Source organism: Amphiprion ocellaris, chromosome 9, assembly GCF_022539595.1.
Source record: "Amphiprion ocellaris isolate individual 3 ecotype Okinawa chromosome 9, ASM2253959v1, whole genome shotgun sequence".
NCBI lineage: Eukaryota > Metazoa > Chordata > Actinopteri > Pomacentridae > Amphiprion > Amphiprion ocellaris.
In genome coordinates, this window is record NC_072774.1 from 26,946,271 (window position 1) to 26,962,412 (window position 16,142).

At 41.9% G+C, this 16,142-nt stretch overlaps 3 protein-coding genes across 6 annotated transcripts; 2 read left to right on the plus strand and 1 right to left on the minus strand.

The window, feature by feature from the left end:
* The first annotated feature begins 4,183 nt into the window (after positions 1–4,183).
* echdc1 (enoyl CoA hydratase domain containing 1) lies at positions 4,184–9,437 on the plus strand. Of its 3 annotated transcripts, none has more exons than XM_023261045.3 (7): positions 4,184–4,219; positions 5,090–5,161; positions 6,172–6,347; positions 6,483–6,625; positions 7,648–7,700; positions 7,840–7,920; positions 7,995–9,437. In XM_023261045.3, exons 2-7 carry the CDS (start codon positions 5,097–5,099, stop codon positions 8,431–8,433), a joined length of 957 nt encoding a protein of 318 aa, XP_023116813.1. In that variant the 5' UTR covers positions 4,184–4,219; positions 5,090–5,096; the 3' UTR covers positions 8,434–9,437. The 3 variants fall into 3 exon arrangements, with proteins under 3 accessions (XP_023116813.1, XP_054869438.1, XP_054869439.1); XM_055013463.1 differs by lacking the exon at positions 4,184–4,219 and adding an exon at positions 4,256–4,491; XM_055013464.1 differs by lacking the exon at positions 4,184–4,219 and adding an exon at positions 4,263–4,491 and having other exon boundaries at positions 8,016–9,437.
* A 568-nt stretch (positions 9,438–10,005) lies between these two features.
* Positions 10,006–13,922, minus strand: LOC111562470 (E3 ubiquitin-protein ligase rnf146). 2 transcript variants are annotated; one of them, XM_023261008.3, is made up of 3 exons: positions 13,788–13,922; positions 13,019–13,081; positions 10,006–12,776 (listed from the first exon to the last, which is right to left on the minus strand). In XM_023261008.3, the coding sequence occupies exon 3, from the start codon at positions 12,762–12,764 to the stop codon at positions 11,604–11,606; it is 1,161 nt and encodes a 386-aa protein (XP_023116776.1). In that variant the 5' UTR covers positions 12,765–12,776; positions 13,019–13,081; positions 13,788–13,922; the 3' UTR covers positions 10,006–11,603. The 2 variants fall into 2 exon arrangements, with proteins under 2 accessions (XP_023116776.1, XP_023116768.1); XM_023261000.3 differs by having other exon boundaries at positions 13,783–13,915.
* A 71-nt stretch (positions 13,923–13,993) lies between these two features.
* On the plus strand, positions 13,994–15,543 carry mdh2 (malate dehydrogenase 2, NAD (mitochondrial)). The gene has a single exon (XM_023261018.3). The coding sequence runs from the start codon at positions 14,104–14,106 to the stop codon at positions 15,115–15,117; it is 1,014 nt and encodes a 337-aa protein (XP_023116786.1). The 5' UTR covers positions 13,994–14,103; the 3' UTR covers positions 15,118–15,543.
* Positions 15,544–16,142: the final 599 nt, after the last annotated feature.

Here is a 16,142-nt window from a genome sequence, read left to right on the forward strand (position 1 = left end):
ATCCATCATTACATCCTTCCTCAGTCATAATTTAATAAGACCCTAGGATCAATCGAACTTTACACAGAAATATTTACGTGACTAATCTAGAGGAGTCGTATGTGTCCGTTCAACTCGCAAAGATGAAGCACCAGAACCAAACAACTGTCTGGCTCCTCTCAGTTCAATCTTGGTGCCATCTTTGGTGACGCTGTGATCTCTTCTTCTGAATGATGACTGCATAACTACATGACAACAGCAGAGGAACTGTCTGTCACTGGGATCATCTGTTTCTGTGCAGTATGTTTGAATTCCTCTGGAAATGTTTCACACATTCTTACTCCGGTGGTGTATTAAGCACTAATTTACTTGCCAACAAAAAGTCATCGACAAACGTGCGTTTCAGAATTTTGCTGCACTGTCTGTTAAATGAATTAGTTTTGCCCCATCACACACACACACACACACACACACACACACACACATAATTATACTCCCATTCACATACATGAACATACTAAAGGACGCACAACCATGCTGCACACTCGTGGCCCTGAGCGAGACAGACACCTGACCCCTCACCCTGAAACCTGGCACTCTAGGCTGACTGAAATAACAGGTGCGACAATGTTGTGGTGCCAGAAATCCTACCCCGGCGATGATATAAATATAAATATTGTCATACTCTCCTGATGCACAGCCTTGCGTTTGGCTGTCTCACCCTGTTTTCTTGTGTCAAGGTTGGGCAAGAGTGTAGATTCCCAGTGCTGGCCACTGCTCAAGTCTGGAGGTTTCCAGATGCTGAGAGCGTTATATAACCAGCGCTAACTGTCTTGATCCGAGGACTGCTTAAAATCCCAACGCTGGAAAGAATTTATGGAAGAATCTGTATTATATCATGCAAGCAGAGTGACTGAGATGATTGTCACCAAGTGTGGAGACAGCAGCTACTTCAAACAGTCTGTTGATTATTTGGCTGCAGGTGTCATTAGGTCTGCCGGTGTTTGTGATGTCAGCAGTTTAATATCAAGCTTTCACATACTGATTACGGCAAATTTATAATGTGAAACAGTGTATTAAGAGCTTTTCAGTGAAACACAACTGTGGTTGTTTTGTAGTGTTATTTCATATGACTGAGAGCTTCACACATGCACATATTTTAAGCCTTCCAAAAGAGAAGGATTTATCCAGATTGCTGCACAGTCTTGAGTACACTTCTGTCACTGTGCTACAAAGGAATTCTAATTAGTAGTGTACGTTTTGGCAGGCAGCTCTCTGCGTGTTCATGAGCGCTTGTTCGGCTGCAGAAACAGATAAGCCAGACAATATGCATGGTAAACCCTTATTGGAAACTGCAGAGCATGGGACATTAGGTTTATCTTTGCAAAAATGCTTCCCTCTTTTTCCAATTAGAGATTAGGGTTCCGTTACTTGGGGCTTTTGTGAGTAAATAAGATTATTGGTATGTGTTCTGGAGGTGGTTTTAATGCATAATTCATATCACAGTAAATGGCTGCATTTTGTCTGTCAGTGGTTTCATTTAAATTGGCCACATCCACTTTGCTGCTTCCTTTGAAAAGTGTTCATAGTCCTCTGGTGTCTGCTGCCTCTCTGACCTAACAGAGGAAACCTCCAGCCCCCCAAGAGCCTCTGGCACCTGCTAACCTGCCATTCTTCTGGCTCGGAAATAGGCGGTTACTGGCATTTATTTGATCTGTGTGTGTATATGTGTGTGTGTTTTCTTATCTTGGTGAGTTGGTATAGAGTCATGCTGACTGCAGCGCATTCCCTGACTTCCTGTGGAGGCCCAGACAGCTGCGTATCGATCAGTGCACTGATGCATCAGTTGGACACACACAGACGTACATGCAACAGCATTTGCGCATTCATAAAGACAAATGTGTGAAATGTATATCTCTGTCTCTCTATTTCCCATTAGCCAGGTTGTAATTTCAGACAGGCTTCCATTATCAGCTGCATTATCAGTCTGTGGCTGCATCGCTGATATCCAGAAGGATGGTAAATCAGACGGAAAGGGCTGAGCAGACGATTAATGGAAGTGGACAGGCACAGTCAGAAAATGGCTTCAAAATTTACATTGCTGAAAGAAGAGAAGCAGCAGACAGGCTGCCAGTCAATCACACACACCAATCAGTCACTTACACTCACTCCTGAGTGATTTAGAGACCACTATGCACGCAAATTCCTCAAAGCCACTGTGTCCTCCAGGTGCTGCACTTCACAGAACGATATTTATGGAAAGGTTGCAGGGCGGCTGACTGAGCTGAATGTACTGTACAGAGCAAGAAAGAGAGTCAGCGTGTCTGGAATGCATGCCTGGGAAGAGTCCCACCAACCTTTTTGAATTCCTTCCCCACTTTTAAATAGACCGGAGAGGTGTGGACTTTTAAAACAGAGTTGACTCTGCTGCAGTCTTGGATACAGAGTGGTGTATCCTTGTTGATGACCTTTTAAGAAAGAGTTTGGTTTGCACAAAACCATCCAGTCAGGGAAAAATAACCTTGATTGTTTTTATTCACTCACAAATCTAACATAATGATGCCACTGAGTCTTAATCCAGTGAAAGTATTTTGCATGAGAGATTCATTGGAATGTAGCTGTAAAACAACATGCTTCCAAAGAGATAAAGATGTTAAAATCAGTGCTGATCACTGGAATGCGAATTCGACAGTATTTTGTCTTCCTCAGATAACATGCGTACATACTTGTTGACTCCTGCGGCTGAAGTTTGCTTTAAGCCTTTGATTCAACATGTCTCTGGAATCCTCAGTAATCCAAGTGCAACAGAAGAGTATTTTGGTTCCTCTATTTTTTGTTTTTTTTACAGAGACGGCTGTGAATAGCGGTAGAGGATGTGTGGATAGGAGTGACGGATTTGTGCTCCCAGTAGCCACAGATCAGACCACAGGACAGGACGTGTCTCTGTCTCCCTCTGTTTTTGGCACATTTTGCGTCCTTTTTCCTGCACCGTCTCTTGATATTTATATCATCCTCTCTTTCTTGTATGTGTCTAAATGTCTTTCTAACTGCCACTCTTTCCATATCTCCTATCCAGCCTTCTGCCTCCTTTATATGTAAATGTCATTGTACAAATCCTTACAAACCTCAGTATTTACGTTAAAGCTTGTTTTTTTTTTTTTTTTTAAGTAACCATTTAAATACTGATTGCTAAACCGTTTTAAAGTCGGGCCTTCAGGTCTGAAGCAGTTTACATCTGTCTGTGTTTGCACAGTACTATGATCCTAGAGCATTTCACACTTTTTACTGCTCCTCAGAAAGGTGTCACCTTTTGGTATGGTATATGTTTCTGGAAGGAGCCTTTAAAAGATAATTCCTCAGTCTATGTTGTCTACGGATCATTTATAAGGTGCAAAACAAGAACAAACGCTAAAGCCAATAATAACTGCAACGTTTCTTGCTTTAGTTTTGCTTTGGTAGCCCTGTTGCTGCTCTTTATTACTGTTCCAGCTCAGGAGAAAGCATAATCTTAACCTCAATCCTGTTATTCCAAACCCCATATTCAATACTTTCAAAAAACAGCTATTATGTTTATCACTGTCATTCACATGTTCAGTTTTGGTTGTTTGGCTTAGAACCAAATCACAGATGAGTGCTATTAGACTCCGCAGTGAAATCACCTTTTAAATTCAGTCAGGTTACTGTTGTCCAGCAGAGGCATTTGAAGCATTACATCAAACACAACCTGCTATTATGAAGTTCTACCACTAAGAAGACAGAGTAATACTCATAACTCCAGTTGACAATAGGCCACATTAATATAAATGCCAGTTGCTACTGCCAACACTGCAATAAAACTTGTAGGTGTTATTTAAATCCTTTTGTCAGTGTTACTGAATAAGGATATGTCTGCAGAGCCACTTCCTCAGTACTGTGTTTACAGAGCCGTAAAAGACAAAGAACAGATCCCTCCGTGCAGTGAATAGGCCTCTGATGAGCGATATTACAGTTTATGTTTCACAATAAATTATTCCTTGTAGGTTGTGCAACGTGAATGTGGCCATGTAGCAGAATTACACAATTTATGTTGCATATCTGTTGGACATCTAGGTGATAGTGCACAAAATGGAGGTATCACTCCGCCCCTCTGTGGGAGAAGTGAGGAACTACATTCATGTGTTGCCATTTTAATGTTCCTGCAGAGCTCTAGTTTCTAGGGGGACGAGTTTGAGAGTGACACCACGCGGCAAGGTTTAGCAAGGTTGGTGCTAACATTTTAGTAGCTCAATGTTTTGTAGTTTTTACGGTGGCATGTGTGAGTGTTTTGCGTAATATATCAGTTAACTTTGCTGCTCGTTGTATGTGGAGGTGAATAAGTTAAAAAGACCATTAAACTGTGTATTCATGACATTTAGTTTCCAAATAATTAGCGGTTTACTTCAAAACAAAGTGTGTCATTTAAAACTTTGACGAGTCAGTTGTGAATTTGAAAGATGAATAATTAATGTGAGCAGTCTGCTTCTGTTTAACCAGGTAAGTATAAAGACATGAGTGCTGTATGTTGTCCATTGAAATACATTAATAGAAGCACAGTAGACTGGCTAAATATTGCAGCTATAAATAATTTTTCAGGTCTTTAGCAGTATATTGTAGTGTTATTGTCAATGAAGCATCAGAATTCAGAGTAACAAGTCTTTATGCTTTATGTCTCTGTTTTGGAATATGTTCAAGAGCCCCTCACCTCTAAAACACCCAGTTTGTTTTTTCATGAAAGCCTTTTTATATGTTTAAATTAGACCAAATGACACCAGAACCTGAGACAAACTCACCTAATTAAATACACTTCTCTCTGCTCTGAAAAAATGCCCATTGCACCGTTATTTAAACCCCATTAGGGTTAAAGCCTTTTATTGTGTCAGTGAAATGTAATTTAATTGTGCAAAATGCTAAAGAAGCAATAGCTGCTGCTCATATTCAGGCAAAAGAGTATCTTAGGGCAAGTTCTCAAAGTTGATTTCCATTGTATGCTTCTGCTCTTTTTTTTTTTTTTGCAAAGCAATGTGTCTAAAGCAATTTCCTTAAATCAAGGCAAATCTGAGTATTCCCTCCATCTTTCTCCATCTTCATTCAGCAGCACGATGGTCCTCTGTGCATTGAGGCGACAGCTCTTGAGGAGCGGCAGCCGCTGTGGAACCTGGACCAGGTAATGGAGTCCAGCCAGCATTGTTTATCACCATGATGGTGTAGTAAATAAAGTCATAAATAAAGGAACATGAAGCCTACTGAGCTGAGCCCACAATATCTGTTCACAAATCAAAAACAATGCATTTCAAATTCTGACTCATGACTGCAGTGAGTCACAAACAGAGATGGTGTATTTTTATGTGTGTGTGGTGCAGCATCATGAATCCTTCAGGCTGATTCGCAGAGGAAATAGAGAGCATTAAAAGCATTCATCCTCCTCCCTTGTGTGAGCACAAGCATTCATTCCCAGTCTTGAACAACACAAGGATCCATCAGGCAGTTATGCATACCATTTCTTTTCATACTACAATTACACATACAGTTGCAATCAATATTATTCAACCTCTTTAACCTGCAAGACTTACTAGTCATGTGGATGGAAATGAATGAAACCATATCAACTACAATCTTGTCACAGAAGGTTTTGAAATTGCACATTTTAGAGATATTGAACATACAATTACTAAAAATAAATACAACTTTAACATCAAAATCATTCAGCTCCAAAGACAATATTTTTCTGATAATACTTTAAACCTTTAGATTTTTCTGGTAGATTAAAAAAAATAATAATTCTGGTAATCTGTATCACTCACTAATATTCTTTCTATGCTGCCACTGCTTTCTCAGCATAGCTAATAAATGGATGATGGATGTTGCCAACTTTAACTTTTGGTACTTGAAATGTCTTTTTTTGCTGTAATGAAATCATTTATCCTCATAGGTTAGTAAATTTGGAAGCCATGCATACAACTAAGAGATTAAAATGGCAACACTAGACAGGGGTTTAAATATTTTGACTAGAAACCTTTCATAAACCTTAGCAAATCTGGATAAATTTGACTGCAACTGTATGCTCATTCTTATTTGATTTCATTTTTGTTTTTCATTTTGCTAAAAAACATACATCCGATGATATAAACTAAGATGATGTACATTGAAATGCTCTATAAATTGTGCTCCTCCAAGGCTGCTGCAGAGACCGAGCAGTGGGTGTGTTTACTCCAGCACCGATGGCTTCAACCACCAGGAGATCAGAGAGAAGCTGCAGGCCTTTCCTGGAGGCTCCATTGATCTGCTGAAACAGGACTCTGGCATTGCAGTGCTGACCATCAACAACCCTTCTCGCATGAACGCCTTCTCCGGTAAGATGACTGTACATTTAACTCTGTATATTTTCAGACTGACTACTGCAGGTTTTGGTGTGCTGATTGAGATAAAAACTCGTAATGATTTGCACACAAACATAAATCACATTTGGAGATTTTCTTTCCTGCCAGGCAGCATGATGGTGGACCTGGAGGAGAGGGTGACCCAGCTGGAGAACTGGACAGGCGGCAAAGGCCTCATTGTTCAGGGTGCTGCTGAAACTTTCTGCTCTGGATCGGACCTCAACGCTGTTCGAGCAATATCCAACCCACAGGTAGCAGAGCAGAGAAACTGCATCTTTCTGTCTTTTTCTGTGCTTGATTCTTGGCTCGTGTCTCTTTACTAATTTCAGCTTCCTCGGGTCTTCGATCCTCAGTCCTCTGACTCGTGACCCGGACATCTATCTTAGTGTATCATAACAAAGGAAGTCTCCGTTTCTTACAACCTTCCCATGTTGTTTGTACTTGGTCCAGATTTTAGACACAGCTGACTGTGAACAACCAACATCTGATGATTTACCTTCTTTAAGAAGTTTGATAATCCTCTCCTTTGTTTCAATTGACATCTCTCGTGTTGGAGCCATGATTCATGTCAATCCACTTGGTGCAACAGCTCTCCAAGGTGTGAGCACTCTTTTTTAACTGCAGACTAATAAGCAGATTTAATCTGATGCAGGTGTTAGTTTTGGAAATGGAAATTTACAGGGTGATTGCATAATTTTTTCCTCAGAAATGAGTGATTCCGTATTTTTTTCCCTCTGCTTGATCTAAAAGACCAATTGTTATTGACTACCACAATTTTTTTTCCTTGATTTCTTTTTGTATTTCTTGAAGTCAGAAAGTTGCCATTTAAACGACTTTAGTTTTGTGGCATGTCTGTGATCTGCTTTTTTCCTACAAAATTAAACAACTGAATGAACATCATCCAAGGCTGGTGATTCCATGATTTTTGCCAGGGGTTGTATTATTATAAACATTGTTCTGCTCATATGACAGAGATCTTGAAACGCAGTGGTAGGTTATAATAAAATAATGGACTGGCAATGCAGCTATGCCACATGCCATATTTAATGAAGATTGATTTAAACTGTTGGATCTGAGGTGACGATGTCTCACTTTGTTAAAAACCTGTTCCTCGACTCCCCTCTCCTTGCATCTCCTCCTCACCTACTTCACTTGAATCTCTGGACGGAGGGACTAAGACGTGAGGAGAGGAGTCGAGGATGTGCAGTTAGTGAAATGTCTCATTGGCTGCTTTTACCAAAGTTGTCTAAATGATGCTTTTCTTGCCTTGCAGGACGGGATGAAAATGTGTATGTTCATGCAAAACACTCTTACGAGGCTGGTCAGGTAAGAGCTCTCGTTTTCCTCTCTACCAAGTCTTTCTTGCAAACTACACCAGCAACAGTAGCCGGTATCAGCTTAAAAGAGTTTAGTTGTTATGCAGTGTGCACCACAGTATGCTGACAGACTAGTTTTCTCAGTGCAGGCTGCCTCTCATCTCTGTTGCTTTGGTGGAGGGGAGAGCTTTAGGAGGAGGCGCAGAACTCACCACTGCCTGTGATTTCAGGTAATGTTTTTACATGACTAAAAGAAAACTGTCAAAGATCTCTGTTACATCACAGCATTTTATCTCAAAACTAGTAAGCCTTATGCAATTCTCAGATTAATGGCATCAGGCAGCGTGATCCAGTTTGTCCATAAACACATGGGTCTGGTCCCAGGCTGGGGTGGCGCCGCGCGACTTGTCCGCCTTGTCGGGAGTCAGAATGCACTGAAACTGCTGGGTGGGGCTGTAAAAGTGGACCCTGAACTCGGCCTGCACATTGGACTGTCAGATGAGGTCCTCGAGGCCCAGCAGGAAGCAGAAGGTGTGGTCACTCTTCTACAGCAGGCTGAAAACTGGCTGAGTCGCTACACTAAAGGACCTGCCCCGGTGATCCAGGCTGTGAAGAAGGTCGTGTTGTCAGGAAGAGAGCTTCCTCTGTCGGATGCTCTCAGGACTGAGAAGGATGTGTTTGGGACGGTGTGGGGCGGTCCGGCTAACCTGCAGGCTCTGGCCAGCAAACCCAAACACAAATGACCTGGTCTAAATGTCTCTTCAGACTCCCAGGAACGCCTCGGATCAGCAAACATCAACAGAGATATTTTCTAAATGCCCATCCTGGTCGAAATAGTTCATAAGATGCCAAACAAAGAACTGATACAGCACATGTGGGGAGACTGACTCTGGTTTAGCCTTACTGAACTGACTTTAGTGGACTGAAAACATCTATACTTTCATGTATTAAGCATAAGTCTATGTTTTAAATGTGGACTTCATAGTTTCAGTGAATTAATTGGAACTGCTTCATTGCCTCGAATATACTAATAATGTGAGCTCACTCGTCACATACTCCTGTGGTTCTGATGTATTTTTTTTACACCTACTCTTGACAAGTATAGAAGATGCAGATATACATATTAATAGTTCCACTAATGTTATTTATTTGGTTAGCTATTGCAAACGAAACTCTACAGTAAAACAATTACCATAAATACAAAGCTTCCTGTTCCTTTGGGTTTTTAGTTTAGAAACTAGATTTGGCAGTTACTTCTTCACTTCTTCAGTGTCAGCTGAGCTAACGTCTTGTTTTATTGATAGTGTGTAGACTGACACTGTAAATGAGGACTTATTTATCTACTAATTAAAATTGTATCTGTAAATAACAATGAAGATGCTGTATGATCCCACGGTATTATGATCAGATGTTTTTCTAAATCCCTACTGTGCCCATCAAACAAATGAAAACTGTCTGTGTTGCAGATCTCCTGACTATGTGATTATGATAATGATTCGATCGTTCCAGGCTGAGTCTAACCAAAGCAGACAGACACTAATGAAATATAACAAGCAGCATCTGTCTGCAGGATTGAGAGATGCTGCTGCACATCTTTCCTGTTTTACTTGTCTTTGTAGGTTAGTTCAGCTGAGCTTTCAGATTCCTGTGCTCATGATGCCATTGTGACCTGGATCATTCTCTCTTTCTGTCTATTGTAGTAGGGGATTTAATGCTGTAAGAGCTGAATTCAGACTGATTTCCACTACTTTGCTCAATGGCTCTTTTATCTGTATTAAGAACCTTGAAAGATACTAATGCACTAGGCCAGTTTAAACAGGAGATATATACACAAACTGAAAATCAATTTTAGATTTGGCACCATATTGTAGGTTATTATTCTATATAGCAAATGAGGCATTACTAAAGCACAAATGTGCACAGACTGAAATGGCAAGAACAGAACATGTTCCTGGAGGACTCCTGGCCTTCATCTCCTGTTCCCCTTCTAGAGGTCATGTTTCTTGGCTAGACACCCAGCTGGAGTGTTAATACCCGCTGTGGTCAGAATACCAAACAGCTACAAGGTGAAAGGAGGGACATCAAATCCTTTCTGATGTGGATAAAGGGGCTGAAATCTTACTTAAAATTGTATATAACACACAAGAAATATTTTCCAAAAACTGACATGTACTGTATCACAGTAAAATCCATCCATCCATCTATTAGCGACCCACTTCATCATGTAGAGGGTCTTGGGCAGCTGGAGTTGATCCCAGCCAAGTAAAATGAGAAGCCAAAAACCACACAAATATTTAGAAACAAGCCCAGAAATATCCCTTTAGGATGATGAAATGACACAGTTTATTCTTAAATTACAAACCATATAACAAAACAAAAAAAGTTTCCAAGCAAAAACGGTTACACAAACTTCAGGAAAGTCTAAAACTGAACCGATGATGTAAGAAATATAAAAATAACAGAACCTGAAATTTCTGCAGGGTGGCCAAAAGCAATAGCATGTCCTTATTCTTACTCCTTCAGACATCATACATGAGAGTTTACAACTGTAAGAAATGCACAAACACAAAATAAAACATTGACTCAGACTGAATCCAAAAAACATCAATTGTCAACATCCTGCCAACCAGTAGTGTTTAAATAACTCTCTCTTTAAACACACACAAATCACTAAACTTTAGAGACACACCAATTGAGAATACTTTAATTAGGGACAATAAGAATATTAATGAGGCTATAGAGGCCTCAACAGCTTTAAAATCAGAACACTGATATTTTGCATTAAAATGCCAATTCTTTAAAGCTGGGAAAGGTTAAAATATACCTGATATGTACTTCTGCTATGCACGTTCATTTAAAACAAGATTCTTCTAGAATTTAGTCTCAGAAAAGTTACTTGAAATCAATGACAAAGCTTCTCAGGCAGCCAGATATTCTGTGGACTCCTGAATTAAATGTCTATGCTTACTAAGCGTGAAGTTGAAATACCCACACAACTTAAGTACTAATTTACTTCTGTTTCCTGTCTTTATCTGGATAAATGATTTGAATATTTTCCTAAAAGTTAACAGTTAGGTTTGAGAATTTTGAATGAAAGGGTTCATAATCAGTTAAATCTGAAGGAAAACATGTAGGCAGGGTGGAGGCTGGGAACATGTTATCAAGGATTAAGTGCTCTGCAAGAGCAGTCATATGATTTGAGCTCTAACAAGGCAATTTCTGTGCGCTATGTTAGCTGAGAGAGTTAAACTGTAGATGGTTAGAATGCAGCCATAATAATGACTCAGTTCCATTTCCAGGAGTAACATCCTCATTATGCCTTATTTCACTGCATGTCACAAACCTGACTGGGACTCCCATAAGCCTTATTAGGTAAGAAAAGTAAACACAAGAACAGCTAGGTTTGGCAGAAGCAGGTTGGCAAGTCACTTTTACCTTAACTTCTACTTTTCCAGATTTAAAAGGAACAGAATCAATGTACATCTGTGATTGCAAGTGTTGAGTGATGATAGCTGAACACCACAATATTGCTGATACACCCCCTTCACATGATGTACTGAATAGAAAACTGAGATTTCATGGTTCACAACAACAGTTTTTATCCATTTGACTGTTTACCAAGTTGTCTCCCAGTACAACATCAAATCAAACTTGTGCCGACTGGCTATATCTAGGATGAGACTTAGAAACAGATCATACAGATACATTCAGATCACTGTGAACCATAAAAGAGGTACCAAAAATGGAGGAAAACATGGCTATATTTGTTACTGAATCTGTTGTGCCTCATTTCTACTGTATCAAGCAATCCACCCACATCCGATCTGCGACTGAGTGAACAACAGCATAAAGTGAGGAATAAATTAATGGAATGGAACATGGCCATTTGGTGATGATGGTATTAATGATTACTTCACACTTCAGTCACTGTACACTGGCCATCAGGCATTCTGGACCTTCCACTGCTACTGGATGAGGAAGGGGAGGAGGCGGACTCTGCACGTGGAGGAGCTCTGTCCTCTGGATTCAGTCTTTGTCTCCGTGGCCTGTCCTCCCAGGGCTCAACACGCTCTCCATCTCCCCCCTCCTCTTCTTCATCCTCTTCTTCCTCATCATCACTCCAGTCGCCAGAGCCAGACTCATCCACAGAGGTGTGAGGGTCAGAGGACCTGGACGGTGAGGCCTCCTCTTCCTCATCCTCTTCCTCTCCTTCTCCTGCCTCAGACCGCTCATGAGAAGTTGTGGGCCTGGGGCTGATTTGCAACTGGGAGAGGGCATCTTCCAGAGAGGGGCTAGTACTGGGGCCAGGCTGACCTCCAAGGGAAGTGGGAGGCCTAGCATTAGCTGAAGGTGCTGTAACAGTAGAGGAGATACCTGTAACCTGTTGCTGTACACCTGCTACTGTGGTATCAGCTCCATCAGCAGAGTTTTCTCGGCTTGCTGCCCCCATGGCCCCAGTAACTCCCTCAGTGTCCAATCGCAGTCCTGCCACTCCCTTCTTGGGAATATCCAAAATGTCCCTCTTCATCTTGCGTCTACGACCGTGCTCATTGCGCCTATACTGCACCATGTTCTCCAAGTCGGCTACATACAAAAAACCAGCAATCAGCATTTCAGCTGTCTTCTTGCCCTTGGAGAAAGCGTCCTCCAGCTCGCGGCTGGTTCGTTCATCATACTGCCACCAACCGTTACGGCCCTCATAATACCAAGCATGATCACTGGTTGCCCCGCCCCGACCTCCTGCCGATGCTTTCAGCTCCTCCGGAGAGAGAAGTGTAGGCCTTTCCAGGAAGTCATCTGGTACTTCCTGTCTGCATAGAGCACATCTTTTGCTCTGCCAGGAGGCTCCCTTCACACACAGGAAACAGAAGACGTGATGGCATGGCAGTTGGACTGGGTGGACGCAGCTCTGCAGACAGATGGCACACTCTGGTACAGGCAGGGCTGGGGATGAATTGCTGGAGCCCGAGCATGATGATTCTGCACTGTTCCCACTTCCACCGCCACTATTGCCACCTTTCTTACTGGATGGAAGGGAGCCAACAGAGTGGTCGACCTCTCCACAACTAGCCATCCTTAAGAAGTACTAAAGAACAAGGACAGTTATAAAGATGTGGTTATGATAGGCATGAGCTTCATTTTGAAACACTGTACCGAGTACAAAATTATTAGCATGGTTGTGAAGATTATTTTGAGGCTCTTAGTTGTAGATAAATGAACAGAACATTTGACAGATCACATACTTTGTACAAATTATTTATTTATTAGTGCTGTTGTAAACATTTTATTAATTAGCAGACAGATTAATGATTAAATATAAATACTCACTCGGAGTAGTCTTAATGCTGGTGTATCATTAGGAGAGCTGTTGTACCTTCAAACTTGCCACTGCTAAATGAAAAAGAACATTCAGTGAAAATGTATTTTCTCTCAGATTATCCTGAAAATAAACACAGCAGCAATGTCGAATATCAAACTATCCCTATTGTGCCTTTTTCTGACAAAACACCCTTATGTGACAAACAAGTCTGTCATTATAACAGATTAGTTATAAGTTAGCATTAACTCCTTAGTTATGACTGAAATGCAAGGGGCACTGTTTGTGGAACAAAGGGCTGTTCTGTTGTGTCTCTCACTACAATCAGCGAGTCGTGTCAGCTGTTACAACTTTGTGCTAACTTAACCCTGCAGTCCTTCTGACAGAGCTAAAGATGAACACAGCTAACGATATTCAAGTAAAACCAACAGCTAACGGTGGAACGTTAATACTCACAGTAAACGGTGACAGTCTGGAGGAAAACTTGTTTAGCTAACGGTAAAAACATAACAGCTACTCAAAAGCAGAGCATTTGCTGCTACGGTTATATGTACAAACACAAGTCAAACTATACTGTTACAGAGGCGACAAGCAAAGCCTTCTAACAATGAAACCTGTTGTAGTTAGCTAACGCTGCTAAGCTGAGGGCAGCACTCTGACTCCAGCAAATAGACGGAGTTCATTTGACGGCGCTAGCTTATTTAAGCAGGGCGACATAAACAGTAAGGAGAAGCATTTTCTCACGACACAAACAACGCAGCGATTGTATACCTACCGTACCGCTAGATATGGCTTCGCTGGTCTGGTTTATTGGTATAATTCGAGCGGCGGTCCTAATCTCCAATGCAAATTTACCGACTTCCAATGTTAACTGGCTTTGTTTTCCTCCGAAAAAGAAGCTGAGATAAAGACGACGACGCATCGGTACGTGATGACGCAGCTTGACGTAAGCTCGCACGACCTTTATCTACTACGCATGACAGTTTAAGAGTCTTCCTGTTCGCTCGTGGCTAGAGGACGTTGGTGTCACAGAGGAGAGGGGCTCCTTAGGTATTTTTATTTCCACTGAATCAAGAAACGAAGCAACACAAAGAAGATGTTTTCCCGTGCAGTGAGACCCACAGTCAGCCTCGCCCGGAGCTTGTCCACCTCATCGCAGAACAACGCGAAGGTGGCGGTGCTCGGCGCTTCAGGCGGCATAGGCCAGCCGCTATCTCTGCTGCTGAAGAACAGCCCACTGGTGAGCCACCTCTCCCTCTATGATATCGCCCACACGCCCGGTGTGGCCGCTGACCTGAGCCACATCGAGACCAGGGCCCAGGTGACCGGTCACATGGGCCCCGACCAGCTCGATGCTGCTCTGCAGGGCTGCGACGTCGTGGTCATCCCGGCCGGTGTGCCCAGAAAGCCCGGCATGACCCGTGACGACCTATTCAACACCAACGCCACCATCGTAGCCACCTTGGCCGATGCCTGCGCCCGCAACTGCCCCGAAGCCATGATCTGCGTTATTGCCAACCCCGTTAACTCCACCATCCCTATTACTTCAGAGGTCATGAAGAAGCACGGAGTGTACAACCCCAACAGAGTGTTTGGTGTCACAACCTTGGACATTGTCAGAGCCAACACTTTCGTGGCAGAGCTTAAAGGCCTTGACCCAGCTCGTGTCAATGTTCCAGTCATTGGAGGTCATGCTGGGAAGACCATCATTCCCCTCATTTCCCAGTGCACACCAAAGGTAGAGTTTCCTGCTGACCAGCTGTCTGCCCTGACCGGCAGGATCCAGGAGGCCGGCACAGAGGTGGTTAAGGCTAAGGCCGGAGCTGGATCTGCCACCCTCTCCATGGCCTACGCTGGTGCCCGCTTTACCTTCTCCGTCCTGGACGCCATGAATGGAAAGGAGGGTGTCGTGGAGTGTGCCTATGTCAGGTCTGAGGAGACAGAGTGCAAGTACTTCTCCACACCTCTGCTGCTGGGGAAGAACGGCATCGAGAAGAACCTTGGGCTGGGCAAGCTGTCAGCCTTTGAGGAGAAGCTGGTTGCTGATGCTATGGATGAGCTGAAGGGTTCCATCAAGAAGGGCGAGGATTTTGCGGCTAAGATGAAGTGAACAGTGTTAAGCTAGTCATACACAAACTAGAGCTGTGATTGATGATTTGTTTGGTCTTAAAAAGGCATCTGGGTAATTCAAGATCTGTCAGTGTTTCCTCTTACATTTTTGTTTTTGCAGTAGAATCACCTTGATTCGAAAATCCTGATTGTGACCTTGGTCCTATTTCTAACGAGTTACTTCCCATACTTTTTCAAACATGCCTTTATCTTGCACCCATGATTTGTGTACATACTGTACTGTGACTTATCTATATTTTCAAGATGTCAGATTGCATATATTTTCATGTACAGTTTGTGTTAGTGGGGATTTCTCTGCTGAATGAACGAGGAGGAAATACTGTCATCATGCCTGTTGATGCAAATGCAGTAGATGTTGGTCATGAGCAAAATATTCACACCATCAATAAACACTTTAGCTTTAAAACGTTTCTTTCTTGTTTTTGTGAAACAAAAAAATGTGTTTCTCTTCATAGTTTACTGAAAGGGTGACCAAATGTTCAGATGCTTTTCGAGAAACTAAACGGGTTAATTAAGATAAACGTATGTGGTCATCCTTCAGGTGGTTACTTATTAACAGCTATAAAATAGATTATAGACTGTTCAAACAATTGTTAGTGGAAAAGCCATAAAATATCTTATGGATTGTTCAAACATTTGTTAGTGGTTCAAATTGAATATTTGCTTGAATTTATTCAACTGGCGAATGTACATCTTACTGTGATAGTAGTTGCTATAGTTGTTTGTTTCTTTGTTTTTATTTGCAGAAACATTAAACTTGTTCCTGCAAAAACTGTTGCGCTTTGGATTTTAATATCGACTGCTGATCGCTAGATTTATTTAAACTACACCCTTCAAGATTCACAGTAAGTGCAGGATGAGGCTGCACAGGGAGAATAGTGGGAAAAGTAACAGAATATCCTTAATGCACAGATATAAAAGTGTTCACATCATAACTTTCTGCTACTGCAACAGTTTTCACCCATGTGAGAGCTTAGCAACCTTTGAATCAACAGATAATGGCTG